General features: G+C 45.6%; 1 protein-coding gene across 2 annotated transcripts in view; it reads left to right on the top strand.

Annotated features, from left to right (window-relative positions):
- The first annotated feature begins 795 nt into the window (after window positions 1–795).
- Window positions 796–22,552, top strand: part of LOC137346174 (spliceosome RNA helicase DDX39B) — a 36,078-nt gene continuing 14,321 nt past the window's right edge. Inside the window, exons 1-7 of one of the 2 annotated variants that reach the window (XM_068009555.1) lie at window positions 796–882; window positions 990–1,146; window positions 5,197–5,436; window positions 9,605–9,732; window positions 12,494–12,586; window positions 14,733–14,916; window positions 16,316–16,434. In XM_068009555.1, the coding sequence (XP_067865656.1) occupies window positions 5,226–5,436; window positions 9,605–9,732; window positions 12,494–12,586; window positions 14,733–14,916; window positions 16,316–16,434 (735 nt within the window). In that variant the 5' untranslated portion in view covers window positions 796–882; window positions 990–1,146; window positions 5,197–5,225. Of the gene's footprint in view, window positions 883–989; window positions 1,147–5,196; window positions 5,567–9,604; window positions 9,733–12,493; window positions 12,587–14,732; window positions 14,917–16,315; window positions 16,435–22,552 lie in introns of those variants that run through there. The other variant, XM_068009556.1, reaches the window with a different exon arrangement.

Raw genomic sequence — 22,552 nt, 5'->3', positions numbered from 1 at the left:
TTCGCCACTTTTCTGCTGTCTCTTAGCCTTGTGTTTAAATCCAGCCGTAAAGCCTCTCCATTCCTTGGACTCTGGCTGCTTGTGCACCTCCACTCCTTTAGCCCCAACTACTGATGGCCATATCTTCAGCAGCCGAGGCCTGGAATTCCCTCCCTCAACCACTGCACCTCTCTCTCCCCTCCTTGATAACCTTCCTTAAAGCCAACCTCTTTAACCAAGCTTTTGACCCTCCCCCTCCCCCTTTCTAACAAATACCACATTCTTTGATTCACCATCCACCTTGGTGCGATTACACCTTGGTGAAGCTTTGGACAACTACTTAAATGCAAGTTGTGTTGTTGTTGTGATGTCCGTGTAACCCTGTCTGGTCGATTTTTTCAAACCTTCATTACCAATTTTGAGCAGGAAACTCCTTAAATTTACCTTGCACTGATTTCAGGTCCCTCTGCTCCTACTTCCCTGGCTTACTGTTCTTGACCTATATATAACTCAAGATGATGACCTCCCCTCAACACGTTGTTTTCAGTCCCATGCCACCTTTAAGGAAGGCAAACATCCCATTTCAAATCATCCCACAACAACAAAGAGCCTGAAAAGTTTATCCCACTTAACAGCTATGGGGAAGAAAATGGAATTCCACTTTGCCCACAGACGCACGCGCAGTAGCGCCTCCGCGGGACGCATGCGCGGGGGCGAGCGGCTTTTCCCGGAGACGCATGCGCGGTGGCGAGCGGCTATTCACGGAGACGCATGCGCGGTGGCGAGCGGCTATTCACGGAGACGCATGCGCAGTGCCGGAATCTCCGCGAAATCCCTGTGGCACCAAAGGAAAAACCCTAATTGAGCTGTCCGACGAGATGCCTTCAATTGCCGAGGCAACAGGTGGGAAAACGGGCCAGGGGATTGGGAATGACATTTCCTTGCAACAGCAAAAAAATAAGCTGACGTTTAAATCATGAAAATAGTTTAAAATGAATCTCTGTTTCTAGATCCCGGGTTGTCGGGGGGAAGGGGTCATGAGCAGACCGGCACTCGGGTGGCAGCCTGAGTGTTGGGGTCTTGAGGAGGAGGTGAATGGAGTGGGTGAAAGCGGAGTGAAGAGAGATTCATTGACCATCATCTGTCTCCAAATTTCTGTTCCTTCAGGTAGGTTAACAGCCAAAAAACAAACTCGTTAAGGTTACTGCTGTGGCGGTTAAAAATGTGTGAGGCGATGTGAACGGTGTTTGCAGCAGCGGCTTCTGTGATGTGTGGTGGTGGGGGGAGGGAATAAATACTGCTCCATCTCCCCCGGGAGGGAATAAATACTGCTCCATATCCCCCTCCCCGGGAGGAATGTTGCTCCATATCCCCCTCCCCGGGAGGGAATGTTGCTCCATCTCCCCCCCCCCCCCCCAGTAGAGAATGCTGCTCCATCTCCTCTCTCTTTCTCCCCCCCCCCCCCCCCCTGCAGTAGGGAATGCTGCTCCATCTCCCCCTCCCCCGGTAGAGAATGCTGCTCCATCTCTTTCCCTCCCCCCCCCCCCCCCAGGAGGGAATGCTGCTCCATCTCCCCCTCCCCTGGTAGAGAATGCTGCTCCATCTCTTTCCCTCCCCCCCCCCCCCCAGGAGGGAATGCTGCTCCATCTCCCCCTCCCCTGGTAGAGAATGCTGCTCCATCTCCCCCTGGAGGGAATGCTGCTCCTTCTCTCCTCCCACCCCCCGGGAGTGAATGCTGCTCCATCTCCCCCTCCCCTGGTAGAGAATGCTGCTCCATCTCCTCTCTTTTCCCCCCCCCCCCCCCAGTGGGGAATGTTGCTCCATTTCCCCCCAGGAGGAAATTCCCTCCCAATTCCGGGAGGCAACACTGCCCTGCGTTTCTGCCCCCCCCATGGGAATGCTGCTCCCCCCCCCCAAATCAGGGAACACTGACCCCCTCCCCTGCCACCCCTTCCATCAGGGAACACTGACCCCCCCAACCACCACCACCAATCAGGGAACACTGTCTCCTCCACCAGCCCCCCCCCCCCCCCCCCCCCCCGAGAGGGAATGATCACTGAGCAACCCCCCCCCTCCAAATGAGGGAACGCTGACCCCCTTTCCCCCACCCCGCTCCGTATTTTTGCAGTGCTTTGAAGCCTTTTTCATTGACCATTCTCTTGCTCTTCCAACACCATAACCGTTGCACTATTTGTACCCCATTAGGAATAGGAGTGGAAGGCCATTCTTTATTTCCTGTCCGTTCTGCCGTTGAGTTACGTCCATGGCTGAAATGTCCCCTCAAATCCATTTATTTGCCTTGATGTCTTTAACCTGATTACAATTTGTCAGTCTCAAATCTGGAGTATTTGAATTGATCCATAACCTTTTGCAGGAGTTGAGGACAGATTTCCACTACCTTTTTGTGAAGAAAAAGTGCTGCTTTCCTTCCTAAATGCCTATTAAATTATGCTCCCCGTCTTGGTTGATTCACCCACCAGTGGAAGTTTTTGCTCTGCGTTTACCCTAACAAATGCTTTTTGTCATTTTAAACATCTCATGAAACTATAAAGGGTGCCACAAGCAGCCTCTGCTCTTGAGCTAGAGAGAGGCAAGATAAGCCAATGTAGCCATGCCTCATTACTATCCAGTTATACCACAACCCTACCACCACCACCACCACCACCCGAAGCCTGCTAAGAACCTTTTAAGTATGTTGATGTCTGTTGAGGGCAGGTTGGGACTTGGGGGTGAGGCCTTCCACTATCAAACAGCCTGCCAGCACCCTAGACTAGCACTTGGTTGCTGTTCAGGGTGGGTTGACTGCCTTTTATCTTAGCAAGAGGCAAATGCTTCACAGGGAGAGGCAGGATGAAAATTGCCAGAGAAAGGCAGAGGTTGTTATCAGAATAGAATGACAAAGCACAGAAGGAGGCCATTTGGTCCATCATGCCTGTGCTGACTCTTTGAAAGAACTGTCCAGTTAATCCCACTCCCCTGTATTGGTCTGCTTTCCTGTTCTGTTTTCTTCCTTTACTTTAAACACACATCAGTTGGAACAACTGCAGAAAAAGATCTTTTCTTTAATGAGCTCATGTTACATAATCCAACATGAGTACTCAGTCAAATCAACAATACGATTTCATTTGATTATATGATTCTTTATTATTGAGGTCGCGATTCACTGTAAAACTCAGGTACCACACTTCACAATTCCAGGGTGACTATAGCAAACAGTAGTTTACTCAAAACATTTATACCGTTCCGATGAAAGGTCATCGAGCTGAAAGGTTAACTCTGTTTTTCTCTCCACAGATGCTGCGAGACTTGCTGAGCATTTTCTGTTTTTATTTCAGATTTCCAGCATCTGCAGTGTTTTGCTTTTATGCCAATTCTACATTTGTTCTCTACATTCCATGCATCCTAACACTAAATTACAAAAGAACACAAATGGGACTTTCGAATAACATGGAGCCAAGCAGATACACTTATGTTCATCTCAATCTCTCCGAATGATTTTGTTGCACAGTCCATTTAAGTTCTTTAATTGCATTATTATAAGTAGTGACCAAACCAACATGTCCCAGACCCTGAAGAGATGGATGAGTGACCTTCCCATTTCTTCAGCAGCTCAATCTTTCCTTAGGCCTGCTTCACAAAGCATCCCTGTTCAGCAGACCTGAAAGCTCTTTTAACTCGCGGTTTGCTGATCCCACAAGCAATGAAGTACATTGGGTGCTGTGTACTCCCATTGCCTCACCTTGCTGTTTCCCCATAGCTCTGTAAATGCTTTTATTTCAGGTAGTTAGTGAATTCTTTTTTGAATATTACTGATTGAATGAATCTGATTGTTGGCCATTTCCCCATCAGGCTTTGCCTGTTTTTGGCAAGTTGCCATGTGTTGCTTGTCCTCTTGACGTGCCAGCTGAGCAGCTTCGCAGGTTTCTATGGGAACAAGCTGAGCTTGCCACTGCCAGGACAAGACATATGCAGATAACAGGTTGGAACAACAGGTCACTGGTGTGGACTAGGCCAGAGTGTACGTGATTGACCCTGACATGTGGGGTATAAGGCAAGTGTCAAGAGATTTTTAAGAGCTCTGAGTCTGGATCACCCACTTTATTGCTGGAAGTCTGGGTCTGATCCAGGATAGCCGGGTTGTCTAATTTCATAATATCATATCAATACTTTATTAAAGTTACTGCTTAGTTAATGTTAGCTTTAATAAAACTTAATCTTTGTACGGAAGCTCAGCAGTCTCTAGCTTACAAGAGCTTAAACTCGAAATTAAACTGTCGTGTTCTTTCTGTTATGGTCAAGTGAGGAGGGCTGGAAGGGCTTCCCTCTGTTCCCTCTCCTTGTTTGACCACAAGAAGTTTACTTCTTTCTTAAAGTGGATGTACTGGCCAATTCAGTAGGTGTTTGATTACTTAATTGCTTGAGTTAACAAAGAAAGAGGTTAACTTTATATTCCCTAAACCACACTAATAAAATAATAAACAACATGCCAACTTCCACTCTCACACACACACAAAAGTGGTTTACACACGCAAATAGATTACTGAGTGGGGAAAGGTAGATTGGTTGAGTTAGGATCCATTTAAAAGAACGGTATGCAGTCTGTGGATTTGGTGATTCAGCTGGCTTCTGGCTGAATTCAGTGGTCCTGAGGTTTTTAGTTTGAAGAGGTAGATGACTGATTCGGTGAGTCTCTTGGAGATAGCACTGCAGATGATTTCCTCCAGTGGTGTTTCTGGTTGTAGCCGGAGTATACAATGGTGGTCAGCCAACAGCAGGATTTGAAAGCTTTCAAGCTGGAATGGAGAGAGAGAAAGGGACCCCCACTTAGGGTCTGTGCATGTCTCCTCTGCTGCAGAGAAAAAAAAAACTTAAAACCACAGATGGGGAGGGGCTTGTCAAATGACAGTCACTCAGTAATTCAAACATAGTTAGCAGTATTTCTCTGATTGCTGAGAGAACAGGTAGTTCCTTTAAACTTCCTGGGTCTTGGTTCTTGCTGGGAAATTAGACATTTCGTATCTCCTCACAAGCATTGTAGTGTAGGATACACTTTTGCAAACTAGGCGATTATCTTAAACTGAAAGGATGACTTTGTTGGCAGCTTGTCTTTTTAAAAATGTCTTAAAAAATACGAATTCAGATCTCCAGTCAGTGAATTAAAGAAAATGATCATTCAACAAAGCAAATTGACGTAACATTTCTCTCTCCTTGTTTTAGCAAAACCCAGCTACATTTAACAGCACAGAATGGCAGAAAATGACGTAGACAATGAGCTCTTGGATTACGAGGATGATGAGGTTGAGAACCAGGCAGCTGGTGATGCCTCGGAGGTGCCCCTTAAGAAGGATGTGAAGGGCTCCTACGTGTCCATCCACAGCTCTGGGTTCCGAGACTTCCTGTTGAAACCGGAGTTACTGCGCGCCATTGTTGACTGCGGCTTTGAGCACCCCTCTGAAGGTATCTGAGCTCTGAGGCAGTATTTGTTGCAACGAACCGTAATGGGGGCCGCCCGGGTCGGAGTGAGCTACAAGACAGTGACGCGAGCGAAAGCTCCGGTAGCTTTATCAGTGCCTTCCGAATTTCTGAGGTGAACAATGTTTTTGTAGCTCACTTCCCCAAACCACTAACTCCAGCACAGATTGTGTAGGAAGTTTCAATCTCCTCTATTTTTTTCTCTCCCATTTTCTCTGCTTTCTTCCTATCCTGAGCTGTTCCGTTCCCAAAACAGTGACAGCAGCTTGCATTTGTAAAGCGCCTTTACTATGGATAAATGGCTCAAGGCATTTCATGGCTACAGCCCATCCTTTAGTACCTTCATGCATTGTGATAGAGCCCACTGAGTGTTGGCAGGGTATTTGATTGTGGGCGAGGGGAGTGGAGGGATATAATAGCTGATCCTGTTCTTGTCTACTCAGTTTTGCTGCAGAAATCTCTGGATTGAGATCGGGATCAGCAGCTAATTTGTTTCCCGTTCTCCCTATCTTGGGGCACTGGAAATGTAGAATCTGATAGCACAGGAAGAGGACATTCGGCCTATCGTGCCTGTGCTGGCTCTTTGGAGGAGTTGTCCAATTTAGTCCCACGCCACAGCTTTTTTCCTTTATAACCCTGCAAGTACCTGTCAATTTGCCTTTTGAATTCCAATAGAATCTGATTTCACCGCCCTTTCAGGTGATGTGTTCCAGAAGAAGTAACTTCTCATTTCCCCTTGTTCTTTTGCAAAATATTGGAAATCTGTGGCTTCAGGTTACTGACCCACTTTCCAGAAGAAATAGAGCAAGCAGGGAGGAACAATCAAAACCCCTCATAATTCTGAATACCTTTATTAGGTCTCCCCCCTCAACCTTCCAAACTAAACCCAATTGTAGCACGCACCCAAGCTCAATTAACTTTGTACTTGCAGGAATCTTCAGGCTTTAGCCTCGCACTGTTCAGTGCACATACTGGCTGAGCTCTTCATGGGAGTGTACATAATTGAGAATCTCAGTTTTTAAGCTCACAGCCTGCAATCTAATTCCCATTTTCGTGTCTATAAGACTGAGTCATACTTTGAACACAGTTGGCCTAGTTGGTGATTGCTAGATCTTCTAAAGCGATGTCATGCCTCATGCTCCCTGTCCAAATTCTCCCAGTCCTTCGGGATTATCATGGAAGGGAAGGATAACCCCCAAAAACCTTTCCTGGATGATGTACTGTCTCCTTCAGCCTCCCATCTTTCCACCCCAATACCAAACATGAGGAGCGCATGGATTGTTTGCATTTCAAAGGAAAAGACCTATGCTGAGGCTCCTCCTTTCTGAACAGGACTCTTCCCTCCCATACTTTTCCATTCCTCCCCTGCTTTCACTGTGCGCATCTTCATTAGATCCACATTCTGCCTCCTTGGTCCTCTCTCGACACAACGCCCCCTCTTTTGCACATAGCGGGAGGTGGTGGCCTAGTGCTATTATCACTGGACTAGTAACCTAGAGACCCAGGGTATTTCTCTGGGGACATGGGTTCGAATCCCACCACAGCAGAAGGTGGAATTTGAATTCAATTAATAAATCTGGAATTTAAAAGCTAGTCTAATGATGACCATGAAGCCATTGTCAATTGTTGTAAAAACCCGTCTGGTTCACTAATGTCCTTTAGGGAAGGAAATCTTCTGTCCTTACCTGGTCTGGCCTACATGTGACTCCAGATCCAGAGCAATGTGGTTGACTCTTACATGCCCTTGAAATGGCCTAGCAAGCCACTCAATTCAAGGGCAATTAGGGATGGGCAATAAATGCTGGCCTGGCCTGCAATGCCCACATCCCATGAAAGAATAAAAAAAAAACATTGCTCGCTCACATTTTTGGTAGTTTCTCCCCTGTTCTGGCTCAGGCTGCTCCTTTAATGAAACATGGTTAATTCCTTTGACCTTTCCAATTACCACCCAACACTTTCTTCACCAGATGGACCCTGAATTCTGCCACTCTCAGTTTGGAAGTGGTACAAACTTCTGCTGTCTAGTGTAGCCCACACATGAGACCCATTCCACAATCCTGTCTGCCCTCACCAGATATCACTGGCTTACCTATCCTGAACACCTCAGTTTCAAAATCTTTGACCTCATCTACATGTCCTACCATGCCCTTGCCCTTTCCTACCTTTGCAACCTCTTTGCAAAAGTCAGTGTAAGAAACTGGAGCAGAAGTAGCCCCTCGAGCCAACTCTGCAATTATGACTGATCTTCTGCCTCAGCTCCATTTTCCTGCCTTATCCCCTTACCCCTTGATTCCCTTAATGTCCAGAAATCTATCGATCTCTACGTTGAAGATACTCAATGACTAGAGTATTCGAAAGATACACAATCCTCTGAGTGAATAAATTTCTCCTCATCTCAGTCCTAAATGGCTGTCCCCTTATCCTGAGATTGTGACACCTAGTTGGACACTCTCCAGCCAGGGGAAGCTACCTCTCAAGTCCTATAAGAATTTTATACATTTCAATGAAAACACTTCTCATTCTTCTAAACTCCAGAGAATACAGACCCTTTCTACCCAATCGCTCCTCATAGGCCAACCCCTTCATCACAAGCATCAATTTTGAATCATGACCGCGCTGAAAGGGACATTCGGCCCGTTGAGTCTATGCCGGCTGTCTGCAAGAGCAATTTAGCTAGTCCCACTTCCCTGTCCTTTCCCTGAATCCCTGCAATTTTTCTCCCTTCAAGTACTTATCCAATTCCCTTTTGAAATCCACGATTCAATCTACCTCCAGCCTTTCAGGCAGTGCATTCCAGATCCTAACCACTCAGTGCATAAAAATGTTTTTCTTCATGTCGCCTTTGATTCTTTTGCCAATCTCCTTAAATTGGTGTCGTCTGGTTCTCAACCCTTCCACCAATGGGAACAGTTTCTCTCTCTTTACTCTGTCCAGGCCCCTCGTGATTTGGAACACTTCATATCAAATCTCCTCTCAACCTTCTCTAAGGAGAACAACCCCAGCTTCTGCAACCTATCCAGGTAACTAAAGTTCCTCATCCCTGGAATCTAATTCCTATGTATGCCATCCATCCTCCAACTTTGGCCTCCTTTGCATCCCCGCCCCCAGTTGGTCTACAAGCTCCTTCAACAGCGCCTCCCAAACCCACGATCTCTACCACGTAGAAGAACAAGGGCAGCATATTCATGGGAACGCCACCACCTGCAAGTTCCCCTCCACGTCGCACACCATCATGATTCGGACATGCATCAAGCATTCCTTCATTGTCGCTGAGTTAAAATGCTGGAGCTCCCTCCCTAACAGCACTGTGGGTGTATTTACACCACATGGACGACAGTAGTCCAAGAAGGCGACTCACCACCACCCTCTCAAAGGCAATTAGGGTTGGGCAATTACTTGCCAGCGATGCCGGCACCCCATGAATCATTAAAAAAGTGTCACTGGCAGACTTGTAAGCTGTCTCGGTCCCATGATTGGAATTCTCTCCACTAAACGTCACCACCTTGCACCCTCTCTCCAGCTCTTAAGCACGCTTAAGGTCCACTGCTGTGATCTTGCCTTCAACCAACATCGGATATCCCAGCACGAAAGTGTCGTGGTTACCTTCACCTCGACGAAGCACTTTGGTATCCTTTCTTACGTGGAGCTGCTGTATAAGTGCCAATTGTGATGGTCTTTAAATTACTTGCTGTCTTGTAGCACTCGCCTATCTATGTGCTATCATGTATGTAACAGCCATCTATAGCGAGAGAAGTAAACACATTGTAACAGCCTGGGACTTGCTGTTATGACCAGGAGCTTGAGAGTGTTCCAAGCTTTGACGTTTATAGTTTTGATCTGGCTTAAAGCACCTGCTTCTCTGAAATAAAAATAGAAAATCCTGGAAATTATCCAGCAAATTCTCAGGGCTGACAAGAAGGGACTTATTGTTTCACGGTCCTGTTGGCAAATAGTTTTGGATTCTGATGAAGCATCTCACCTGAACCATTAGCCTACTTTTTATTTTCAGGCCGGTTGACTAACTTGTGCGTTGCCAGAATTTTTTGCTTTTGCTTCAGATTTCCAGCACTGCACTTCTCCTATTTTCTGATTGTAGGTTCTTTTAATTGATGTCTGTTTATTTCTGTTAATTGTTGCTTCTGTTCCCTTGCAGTGCAACATGAGTGCATTCCCCAAGCAATTCTGGGCATGGATGTCCTGTGTCAGGCCAAATCTGGCATGGGAAAAACAGCGGTGTTCGTCTTGGCTACTCTCCAACAACTTGAACCTGTTACCGGACAAGTGAGTTCCATGTTGTCGCTAATTGTGCCCCACTTTTCTGGCAGTAGGTGTAGGGCATATTTCTGCTTCTATTTCTTGTGTTCATGTGAAGTCAACAAACAGTAATTACAATAAAAACAGAAAATGGTGTAAATTCTCCGCGGGTCGGGCATTATGTATGGAGAGAGGAACAGGAGTTAACATTTCGGGTCGATGACCCTTCGTCAGAACTCAGTGCATCTTGTAGACAATGCAGTCTGCAGCCTTGTTGTGTCGGTGCTGAGTGGAGTGAATGCTTAAGCAGAGGTTCTGACAAAGGGTCATACGCCTGACGTTAACTCTGTTTCTCTCTGTACAGATGCTGCCAGACTTGCTGAGCGTTTCCAGCACTATCTGTTTTCATTTTGGATTTCCTTCATCCGCAGTACTTGGCTCTTGTTTGAGGTTAAGGCTGGAGTTATTTAGAAGTTCGTAATGTGGGAGTGGTATCGGTCCCTTGTGCTGCAGTTCCTGATCTGAGATTTCACTTGGACACGTGCAGGTTAATTAAAGGAAGCCAGCTAACTTGCTGGAGTTTTTTGAGGAAGTGACAGAGAGGTTTGATGATGGCAATGCAGTTGATGTGGTGTACATGGGCTTTCAAAAGATTTTTGATACAGTGCCACACAACAGACCTGTGAGCAAAGTTATAGCTCGTGGAGTAAAAGGGACTGTAGCAGCATGGATACGGAATTGGCTGAGAGGCAACAAAGAGTAGTGGTGAATGGATGTTTTTTGGGTTGGAGGAAGGTTTGTAGTGGAGTTCCTCAGGGATCAGTGTTGGGACCCTTGCTTTTCCTGATGTATATTAATGACCTAGACCTTGATGTTCAGGGCACAATTTCAAAGTTTGCAGATGATACGAAATTTGGAAGCATTGTGATCTGTGAGGAGGATAGTGTAGAACTTCAAAAGGACATGAACAAGTTGGTGGAATGAGCAGACAGGTGGCAGATGAAGTTCAATGCAGAGAAATGTGAAGTGATTCATTTTGGTAGGAAGAACATGGAGAGACAATATAAAATAAAGGGTACAATTCTAAAGGGGAGGCAGGAGCAGAGGGACCTGGGTGTAAATGTGCATAAGCATAAGGTCGAGTGTGGGGTTAATAAAGCATATAGTATCGTGGGTTTATTAATAGAGTCCAAGAGCAATGAAGTTTTGTTGAATTTGTATTTGTATATTGTTCGGCCGAAGCTGGAGTAATGCATCCAGTTCTGGGGGACGCGCACTTTAAGAAAGACGTGAGGGCATTGGAGAGGGTGCAGAAAAGATTCTCGAGAATGGTTCCAGGGATGAAAAACTTCAGTTATGAAGATAGATTGGAGAAGTTAGAACTGTTTTCCTTGGAGGAGAGAACACTGAGAGGTGATTCAAAATCATGAGGGGTCTGGACAGAGTAGCTAGAGAGAAACTGTTCCCACTCGTGAGAATCGAGAACAAAATTTAAAGTAATAGGTAAAAGAAGCAAAAGTGGCACGAGGAAAAGCTTTTTCATGCAGAGAGTGGTTAAGGTCTGGAGAACACTGCATGAGAATGTGACGGACGCAGGTTCAATTGAAGCATTCAAAAGGGAATTATACTGTTACGTGAAAAGGAAGAATGTGCAGGGTTGGGGGAGAAGACTGGGTAATGGCACTAAGTAAATTGCTCATTCGGAGAGCTGGTGCAGACACAATGGGCTGAATGGACACCTCCTGCACTGTAACAATTCTTCTATTCTGTGAGAGTGGTATCTGTCCCTTGTTCTACAGTTCCTGATCTGAGAGTGGTATCTGTCCCTTGTACTACAGTTCCTGATCTGAGAGTAGTATCAGTCCTTTGTACTACAGTTCCTGATCTGTGAGTGGTATCAGTCCTTTGTACTACAGTTCCTGATCTGAGAGTGGTATCTGTCCCTTGTACTACAGTTCCTGATCTGAGAGTAGTATCAGTCCTTTGTACTACAGTTCCTGATCTGAGAGTGGTATCTGTCCTTTGTACTACAGTTCCTGATCTGAGAGTAGTATCAGTCCTTTGTACTACAGTTCCTGATCTGAGTGGTATCAGTCCCTTGTACTACAGTTCCTGATCTGAGAGTGGTATCTGTCCCTTGTACGACAGTTCCTGATCTGAGAGTGGTATCAGTCCCTTGTACTACAGTTCCTGATCTGAGAGTAGTATCAGTCCTTTGTACTACAGTTCCTGATCTGAGAGTGGTATCAGTCCCTTGTACTACAGTTCCTGATCTGAGTGTGGTATCTGTCCCTTGTACTACAGTTCCTGATCTGAGTGTGGTATCTGTCCCTTGTACTACAGTTCCTGATCTGAGTGTGGTATCTGTCCCTTGTACTACAATTCCTGATCTGAGAGTAGTATCAGTCCCTTGTACTACAGTTCCTGATCTGTGAGTGGTATCGGTCCTTTGTACTACAGTTCCATCTGACCTGGAGGCTGCATCTCATCGGGTTTGCAATCATGCTAAACTTTTAGGGTTCAGTTAACCCTTTGGTATCTTGGGTGTTTTAGTGATGCTTCTTTTGATCCTTTTCTCCACTGTAAATGTTCTGTGTTTCACTTAGGCCTGGCCTGTTAGCACTGTTGCCTCATCAACGGTATAAATTGAATTACCTGCGGTTCTCCTGTATCCACTGCTGGGATGTCTCTGTTGTAATACAGCAGAGCACCCACCTTGTTAAGTGCCCTGTTTGTATAAAGTCTGATGGTTGTGCAGTAGGAATGTTCATTGTTTTTTTGTTGCTAGATTTCAGTCCTGGTGATGTGCCACACTCGAGAACTGGCATTCCAAATCAGCAAGGAATACGAAAGGTTTTCTAAGTACATGCCAAGCGTGAAGGTAAGAGATGACGGCCAAGTGTGTAGTTTTCTTTATACTTCACATTTAATATTTTCCCTCCAATTTTTTGCACACAACTTAGGCGTCCCTGGCAAGGCCACCATTTGTTACCCATCCTTAATTACCCCTGAACTGAGTGGCTTCCTAGGCCATTTCAGAGAGCCATTAAGAGTCAACCACATTGCTGTGGGTCTGGAGTCACATGTAGGCCAGACCAGAGAAGGATTGTAGATTTCCTTCCCTTAAGGATATTAGTGAATCAGATGGGTTTTTATGACAATCGAAGATAGTTTCATGGCTCCATTACTAAGACTAGCTTTCAATTCCAGATTTTTATTAATCAATTGAATTTATTAAGAAAATGAATTTAAATTCCACCAGCTGGCAAGGTGGGATTTGAATGTGTCCCCAAGGCATTAGCCTTCTACACCCCCAACCTCACTCCTTGCCCTGAAGGCGTTGACTCTCACTTGGGATATGGTTGCATGGATTTTTTTTTTGGTTTTTTTTATCTATTCATTCGCAGGATATGAGCATCACTGGCAAGGCCAGCATTTATTGCCCATCCCTATTTGCCCTTTGAGAAGGTGATGGTGAGTCGGTTTCTTGAACCTTTGCAGTCCATGTGGTGTAGGTACACCCACAGTGCTGTTAGGGAGGGATTCCAGACTTTTGACCCAGTAACAGTGAAGGAACGGTGACATAGTTCCAAGTCAGGATGGTATGTGACTTGGAGGAGAACTGGCACGTGGTGGTGGTCCCATCCGTTTGCTTTCCTTGTTCTGGGTGGTACTGGTGGCAGATTTGAAAGGTGCTGTCCAAGGAGCCTTGGTGAGTTGCTGCAGTGCAATTGTAGATGGTGCTCACTGCTGCCACTGTGTGCCGGTGGTGGAGGGAGTAAATGTTTAAGGTGGTGGATGGGGTGTTGATCAAGCGGGCTGCTTTGTCCTGGATGGTGTTGAGCTTCTTGAGTATTGTTGGAGCTGCATTCAGTCAGACAAGTGGAAAGTATTCCTGACTTGTGCCTTGTAGATGCTAGAAAGGCTTTGGGGAGTCAGGACGTGAATTACTTGCTGCAGATTTCCCAGCCTCTGTAGCCACAGTATTTATGTGGATGGTCCAGTTGCGTTTCTGGTTGGTGAATGGGGTATTTGCTTGCCCAAATAGTTGTATTCCATGTTTGAGTCCAGCCAGTGAATGGTGGCAAGATATTCCCCTATGGAGGATGTCAAAGCCCTACCTGACCTGTCCTTGCCTGATTTCAAAGCAACTTGCCAAGGCTTCTTCGGCAGCCCCCTCGCAAACCCACCACCTCTATCACCTGGAAGGACAAGGGCAGCAGACGTGTGGGAACACCACCAACTGCAAGTTTCCCTCCAAGCCACACCTCATCCAGATTGGAAATATATCGCTGTTCCTTCATGGCCGCTGGGTCACCACCACCTTTTCAAGCACAGTGGCGCAGTGGTTAGCACCGCAGCCTCACAGCTCCAGCGACCCAGGTTCAATTCTGGGTACTGCCTGTGCGGAGTTTGCAAGTTCTCCCTGTGTATGCGTGGGTTTTCTCCGGGTGCTCCGGTTTCCTCCCACAAGCCAAAAGGCTTGCAGGTTGGTAGGTAAATTGGCCATTATAAATTGCCCCTAGTATAGGTGGGTGGTAGGGAAAATATGGGGACAGGTGGGGATGTGGTAGGAATATGGGATTCATATAGGATTAGTGTAAATGGGTGGTTGATGGTCGGCACAGACTCGGTGGGCCGAAGGGCCTGTTTCAGTGCTGTATCTTTAAACTAAACTAGAGATCGGAAATAAATGTTGGTCTTGCTAGTGACGACCACGTGCCAAGAATTTATTTTAAAATCCACTCGCCTATACACTATCCAGTCGGGCTGATTGATGATCTCAATCAGTTGTCCACCCTGATGTTTGATGGATGTAGAATCCCATGTATGTATGTGGGAGGGTCCCACACTCACTGGACAGTGAAGACTGGACAACCTGGTTCAGTTTGAGACCATTTACCCACTGATGCAGGAGGGAGTGATCCATTTGAAGCTCCCCTTTAACTCCGTTCACTAAAAGTGGAGGTGGGAGCTGCTGTCCTCACCAGAGGGTACTACTCGCGTGTATCTTTTGGCTGTCGTAGGTCGCTGTATTTTTCGGTGGGCTCTCCATTAAGAAGGACGAGGAGTTGTTGAAGAAGAACTGCCCGCACATTGTGGTGGGCACTCCTGGCAGGATCCTGGCACTGGCTCGCAACAAGTCTCTGAACCTCAAACACATCAAGCATTTCATCCTGGACGAGTGTGACAAGATGCTCGAGCAGCTCGGTGAGTGTTCAGCCCCTGGCCACAGCCGGTTTGGTAGTAAATGTCTGTGCAAACAATATTGGGCTTCTACTAAGCAAGTCAAACGCACTGAGCCTTTCTATCAGACTTGTATATGCATTTAATTTTGTGTGTGCGTCAGACAAAGAGAGTTTGAAATGCAGCCGCACATCCGTAGTACTGAATATTTTCGCGCTGCTTTAGACTGGCCAGTGCAGTAAGCCCAATGCTGCTCTATCCCCTCGAGATTGGGCAATTCAGTGGGTTTGACACTCCTTCCACTACAGTGTTCAAATCCAGCTCCAAGAACGTCACCCCTCTCTGCTGTCAGTCATTGGCTTTGGGGGTAGTTTCAACCCAGGGAATCGGGAGCAAGAGCCCACAATGCATAACTATACCAAATGGGCATGTAATTGGCAAATGAACTTCAATATTTATAAGTGTGAGGTCGTACGTTTTTGTAGAAAGAATAAGGAAGGCGCACAATCTTTGGAAATTATGTTTAAATGGGGTGGAGGAACAGAGGGGTATGCGGTACAGATACACAAAAAAAGCAAACAAAACACTGGGGTTCATTTCTAGAGAGAGAGATTTGAAAAGCAGCGAAGTTACATTGAACTGATATGTAACCTTGGTTAGACCACACTTGGAGTACTGTGAACATTTCTGATGCCCATGTTATAAATAGGATATAGAGGATCCGGAGAAGGTGGAAAAATGTTTCCTCGATGATACCAGAACTGAGAGGTCATACTCATCAGGAAAGAATGAACAGCTGGGGCTTCTTTTTACCCGAGGAGTGACCTGATAGACATCTTTAAGATTATGCAAGGGATAGACGTTGAGAAGATGTTTCCATTTGTGGGCAACACCAGAACCAGTGGCCATAAATATAAAAAAGTCGCTAATAAATTCAATAGGGAATGCAGGAGAAACTTCTGTACCCAGAGAGTGGTGAGAATGTGGGACTACTACCACAGGGAGCAGTTAAGATGAGTAGCATTTAATGGAAAGCTAGACAAGCACATGAGGGAGAAAGGAATAGAAAGATATGGTGGTCGGGTGAGATAAAGTAGGGTAAGAGGTGGCTTGTGCCGAGCATGAACTGTTTCCATGTGGTCGATACTATATAATACCACGTAAATCGTAGAATCATAGTTTAAGGCAGAAAGAGGCCACTCAGCCCATCATGTCTGTGCTGGCTGAAAAATAATCCACCTATTCTAATCCCATGTGCCAGTCTCTCTCTCAGACCACAGGATGGCTGGCTGATTTGATGAATGAAGATTCGTACTGGTACAGTGTAGGCTGAAGATGGTGAATATTTGAATCTACAAAATGGCTGATTATTTTTCTCTCCGCTCCTTCCCTCCCCGCCCACCCCACCCTTGCTTTCTTTCAGACATGCGTCGAGATGTCCAGGAGATCTTTCGCATGACCCCTCATGAGAAGCAGGTCATGATGTTCAGTGCCACACTAAGCAAGGAGATCCGCCCCGTCTGCCGCAAGTTCATGCAAGACGTAATTATCCTTCTACCTTCTTTTTGGCCTTAATTCCCGCCACATAAAGCTGGCAGCACCTCAGTACCAGCGCAGCCTAATTTTTAGCCCCAGCCCCGTCGTGGGCCGACGAATGTAAATACAGAAGAAAAATGCAGTCGCCCTTTAACGCTGTTAGCTTGAGTCAGGTTAAGGGCGGCGAGTCCTTTGTTTTCACTCAGAGCGAGGAACAGAGATATGCGGAAGACATTGCGGGAAGACCACCTCCGATGAACGTTCGGGTCACATGTAGATAGAAGCAGTTTCTCTCCCTACCCATCACAAGGTAGCTGTAGTACTTGAAGCATAACTGGCCAAATACATGAGAATGTAGTGAGAAACAGCAATGACCCAACATAAGGACGGAGATCATTCTGTTCACCTAAATCAACACCACCCATCGCCTCTTGTCCTTTACAAGCAAGAAAGTGCAGTTTCCCTGTAGCAAGTCTGAAGGAATACCAGATGTTCGTCAGATCCTGGCTTTAGACATTTTTAATGTCTGTTTAAAAGAACAGGAGAAAACTGCAGTTTTTTGCACATTAAAATGGGCAAAAACTTTCTTTTAAAAAGAAAAAAACAAATCAAGTTGCTAGCTGCTAGAGCAAGGGGTGGGGGAGGGAGAAGGAATGAGTATCTTAACTCTCCCCACCATCCCCTACCTAACACACACACGCACACACACCCAGCCCCAGCAGTTAATAGTCGTTGGGGCAGACCACAGTTTGCTGAGTCTGTTCGCACACTCAGAAGATCTTTCCTGATGCAACACACCTCCACACACACCTTCCCCCACCCCACCCTCCCCACCCCCAACAAAACCTCTGATCTCCCAGTGCAGCAGAACATCTTGGCCAGTGCAGCAGGCGAGAGTGATGTGGATGGCTGGGTGCAGACCGCACGCGGAAATCTCTGGTGAGGATCGGTGTCCGCAGCCCGGAACTGAGGAGGAAGACGATGCTGTCGACCAGCAGGGGGGGCACTCTATCCTTTTTGTGTTGCTGTCATGTTGGTTTTTAGAAGGGTGAAGATGCAAAGGTTAAAACCAGCTGCCTGAAGTATAGTGCAAGGGAGCAATATCTAGTCTATTCTAGCATGCTTGTTATCTTGTGGTTAAGCGGTCTTTTGTGGATGAGTCCAGCGTGGGAAAGATAAGGCTAAAAGCTTTGTCATCTTGAGAGGAACTACAAGATTTAGGAGGCTGCTGCTATGTCGAGACAGCATCCCTGTTGTTGGCCTACTCTTTGGATTCAGAAAGCTTTTAACCGAGGATTGAGGGAATGAAAGTTGGGGAGTAATGTAATTCATCATTATTTTAAGGAACAGGTATAAGGGCCATTTAAGTCCAACAAGCCTATCCCATTTTGACAGATGAAACGCACTTTGTATCTCAAACCCTCCAGAATCCCATCCAATTCTCTCTCGAGCCTTTGTGTACTGCCGCTACTGACCTACCCCAATATTTTCTCTTACCTTTTTATCCGTTTTGGTGGCAAAGTAATGCCTGGCTTCCCTTTGCACTGCTAGTTTTTAACTTATCTTCCCTGGTAGTTCATTCACCAGATTGGCCAGTTTCCCCTCCGAGATCTTGAAAGCTTCATTGAATTCCTCAAAATCAAGGCCGGCACTGACAGAGTGCTACACTGCCGGAGGTGCCATCTTTTGGGTGCAATGTTAAACCGAGGTCCCGTCTGCCCCCTCAGGTGGACGTAAAAGATTCCATGCCACTATTTTGACGAAAAACAAGGGAGTTATCCCCAGTGTCCAATGATTATCCATCAAACCTGTATCACTAAGACAGATTGCTGTTTGTAGGACCTTGTGCACAAATTGGCTACTGAATTTCCTACATTACACAGTAACTACACTTCAAAAAGTACTTAATTGGTTGTAAAGCACATTGGGACGTCTCAAGGTCATGAAAGGCGTGATACAAATGCATGACTTACTTACTTTTCTCTATCCCAAAGAAAGCAATCCCGACTTCCTGAACCTCTTCTCATAAATTAAACTCCAGGAACACAGAATCATCTTTGTTCTGCCTCTGTGCCATCACAAGATGGCAGTTGTGGTTTAGTGACTGGAACTGCATGCAGTAACACCATGTGATCCTTTTATGTCCAGGGGAAATGGGACCCCAGTCTAATCTAAAGGACAGCGCTTCTGACAATGCAGCACTCCCTCAGCTTACACTGGAGCAAAAGCTTAGGTTTTTACCCATAACCTGAATCTGAGGCACGTGTGCTTCCAATTGAGCGAAGCTGACGTCAGTTTGCCCATTGAGCAATTGCAGAAAGCTCCGGTTAAAATCCTTCAAATTTTCAATGGGATTTCTCCGCAAAGTCTAGGTCAACTGACCATAAGGAAGCTGTCTCTTTTTAGTCTTTGCTTTGCATCACTGTGGCATTCTGGACAAGCATAGCAGGAGCATAGGGCATGAAATTTCAAGCTTTCACACCATACAATCTCCTTTTGGCAGGCTTCCCCTTTCTCCAGACACAGACCCAGGCAGTAGCCAGCCTTGCCAGACAGTGGTGATTTGGTTTCCCTGCAACATTGACTGGCAGCGGTTGTAACACACCCTCATGGACACGTTATAAATTGGGAATAGAAACAGAAGATGCTGGAATGTAGTCAGCAGGTCAGGCAGCATCTGTGGAGAGAGAGAGAGTGAAAATTTCAGACCGGTGGCATATCGGCATAAGTTGGGAGGCCTGGTGACTGACCATAAAGCTCATCACCAGAAACGAGGAATTCTTTATTGAGCCTTACCCAGCTCGAGTTGCTGTATTAAATGGCCGCTCTGAAACTCGACATAGTTAGTTGGTAAGCAAATGGGCGTAATCTTTCCTATTTTAGTAATCTGTAAAAAAAAAAATTGTTCTCTATTTTCATTTCTAGAAATGGGCTAATTTGACCAGTTGTTTTTCAACTCTAATTTCATGATATTAAATCCTCCCGTTCTCATAACTTAGTAAGTGTAAATATATAATTTATATCTTTGTAGTTCTCCCCTCTTTTCTGAAGGCAATGACTCCATGCTAGGGAATGGTTGAGCAAGTGCCAGCCCCCTTCATCTTTGTTAGGCAAAGGTATGAACAGTTATGGAACCAAGGCAAGTAAAGGTACAGATCAGCCATGATCTAGTTGAATGGTAGAACAGGCTTGAGTGGCCTCCTCTTGTTCCTGTGTTCAGCCAGTAGTTGGTCAAAAAGCAGAATTTAGATTGCAATAGACTTCTGACCATTTTGAGAGGAGCATGCAATACAAATTCAGTGTTGTTATCAAACAGTTAAGAGAGAGGAAATGTTCACTGGGGAGAAAGGAGTAGCATAAATGGAGAAAACTGTCCAATCTAGAGAGGATGAGGGAGAAGTAGTTTCCATTTGCTTCTGGGTGTGGCCCTCTTCCCAGCATTGATGTGCCAACATGGGATTGTATGGTGTTTAGATGCATTCGAGTGTTGAAAATATGGAGAATGAAAGGATGTAGACTTGCTGTTTTAGACAAGTGATGTTTGTAAGTCCTTTTAACATGAAAGAATTGCATCTTGGAGAGAATTGGTTTGCGTTAAGAAGGGTTTGTTTAACATTTTGAGCTGGTTGCTAAGGCAGCCCTGAAAAGCCCCTATTCATAGTTCAGCTCAAAGGATTCCAAAGCATGTAAACTTAAACCCAAAATGGAATTGTCTTGCAGATCTATTGTGGCTGTTTCCTCTCCACTAAACGAGATATTCAATTTATTTTTGTTTGGAACAACCACCCACTTATACTAACCCTACAGTAATCCCATATTCCCTATCACCTCCCTACACTAGGGGCAATTTATAATGGCCAATTTACCTATCACCTGCAAGTCTTTGGATGTGGGAGGAAACCGGAGCACCCGGCGAAAACCCACGCAGACACAGGGAGAACTTGCAAACTCCGCACAGGCAGTACCCAGAATCGAACCCGGGTCCCTGGAGCTGTGAGGCTGCGGTGCTAACCACTGCGCCACTGTGTTGATGCTGATTGGAACAGCTAACGTATAGCCCCTGGTGTGCTGTTTCCATACAATCTGCTTTAGAGACAGACTTTTCCTTTAACCCAGTCTGCAAGTGCTCTTTCTCGTTGTGAACTTGCTGCTAATCGAGGTGTGGGCCTGTTAGTACTGAGGCCTGATAGGGTTTCCATTTCAAGCATCAAGCACTCCTGCAGATGTGGTGTAGCACTGCCCTGCTAATGTTCAGGCCAGAAAAAAATCACCCTCACTAAGGCGCAGAAGTGGGGCATTGAGAATTTGGCATCTGTTGTAAAAACCTAAAATTCTGGCCTGTGGTTTCCATTTTAACAATATCTGGGCAGCCCACTCAAAATAAAAATCCAACTGCTCTTCCTGAAAACATATACAACTGTTTCCTTTTCAACTATTTCTGTGACTGAAGCCCTCATCCTTGCACTTGTTACCGCTATACTTGACTGTTCCATTTCTCCCCTTGCCAGCCTCCCATCCTCATCCAAAACTCTGCTACCCGTATCCTAACTCGCCCCATTCGCCCATCACCCCTGTGCTCCCCAACCTGCGCTGGCCCCGGTTCGCAACGCATTGATTTTAAACTTATCCTTGTTTTCAGTTCCCTCAATGTCCCTGCCACTTGCTATCTCTGCGTTCTCCTCCAGTCCTACAACCCTCTGAGACACTCATCTAATTCTGGTCTTTTGGGCATTCCTGATTTTACTCATTCCACCATTGGTGGTCATGCCTTCAGCTACCAAGGCTCTAAGCTCTGGGATTCCCTCCCTAAACCTCTCCATCTGGCTATCTCTCTCTAAGACTCTCCCTAAACCTACCTCTTTGTCCAAGCTTTTCTCCACCTATCCTAATATCTCCTTATGTGATGGTGCCAAATTTTATTTGGTAATGCTCCTGAGAAGTGCCCTGGGATGTTTTACTTCATCAAAGGGGTTATATATCTACACAGAAACTTCCTAGAGGTTTGAAGCACTCTAAATAATGTCACGAATCTGTCAAATTTTCCACCTTTTATTTTGCATTGGGCTGACAAATATTAATATGAAGTGCGCACTAAAAACCACAGGCCCATCTATCTTTATTATAAACACTGGCGTTTTTTTATAGATCCATCCCAGTTATTTTACCTCACCAATATACCCTGTATTTACAAAAGTTTACATACTAAATGTTTCATTTGAAATTGACTCTTTAGATTGCAGCAGCTATGATAGATGAATTAAAGACAAAACAAAATGCTGGAAATATACAACAGGCCTGTCAGCATCTGTTATTGGAAAGTAAGGGTTTCTGCATTTTTGTCAGCTGAAAACAGAAAGAGGTTAATTGGCCTGCATTAAATGAAGTGATGGGGTTATGGGGCGGAGGGCGTACAAGGGCTAGAATGGAAGAGTCGTGGCATGCCGACTTCTGTCACTGATAGTCACGGGGACGATTTTACTGTTCTTGAGCTGTGGATCGCCCGACACAGCACAGACAAGAAAATTGGGCAGGACGGAACGTACGACTGTCAGTGAATCCAGTTGATTTTCCACTTAAATTAATGGAAGGGAAACTGGGTGCGTTCTGTCTGGGGAGTGAGATATTCTCCTGTATTAATTGTGCTCAGGAAATCCAACAGCCCAAGAAAAGGAATAATAACCCATTCAATACCTTTTCTAAAACAAAGTCTTTAGCTGCTGCCTATTTCCAGCATTAACCGGATTTATTTTTCTTTTGAGCAGCCACAATAGACAGTTTGGTTTTCCTCAGTAAAAATTGCTTTCTTTTCCTTGCATCCTGCGTGGGGGTGGAATTCCTCCTGTCAGTCATTTTTCACCTCCCGTTTTCTATCCATGATGATTAGCAGGAGGTTTTCCACTTTGTCCATCAGCGTCTAATCCTTTGGGCTGCTCTATAGATTTGACGGTCTTTTATTAATGTTTATGGAACTGGAGACTTTTGATTTTTTTTTTTTAGAAAGCTATGTTGGACATCATTACAAAGAATGTACAGCACAGAAACAGGCCATTTGTCTTAACTGGTCTATGCTGGCAATGGTGCTCTGCACGAGCCTTAACCCACTCTCGTTTATATCAGCGTAGCC

This window comes from Heterodontus francisci, chromosome 29 (genome assembly GCF_036365525.1).
Source record: "Heterodontus francisci isolate sHetFra1 chromosome 29, sHetFra1.hap1, whole genome shotgun sequence".
NCBI classification, from domain to species: domain Eukaryota; kingdom Metazoa; phylum Chordata; class Chondrichthyes; order Heterodontiformes; family Heterodontidae; genus Heterodontus; species Heterodontus francisci.
Note: the sequence above shows the minus strand (reverse complement) of the source record. Positions and strands in the feature narration are given on the sequence as shown.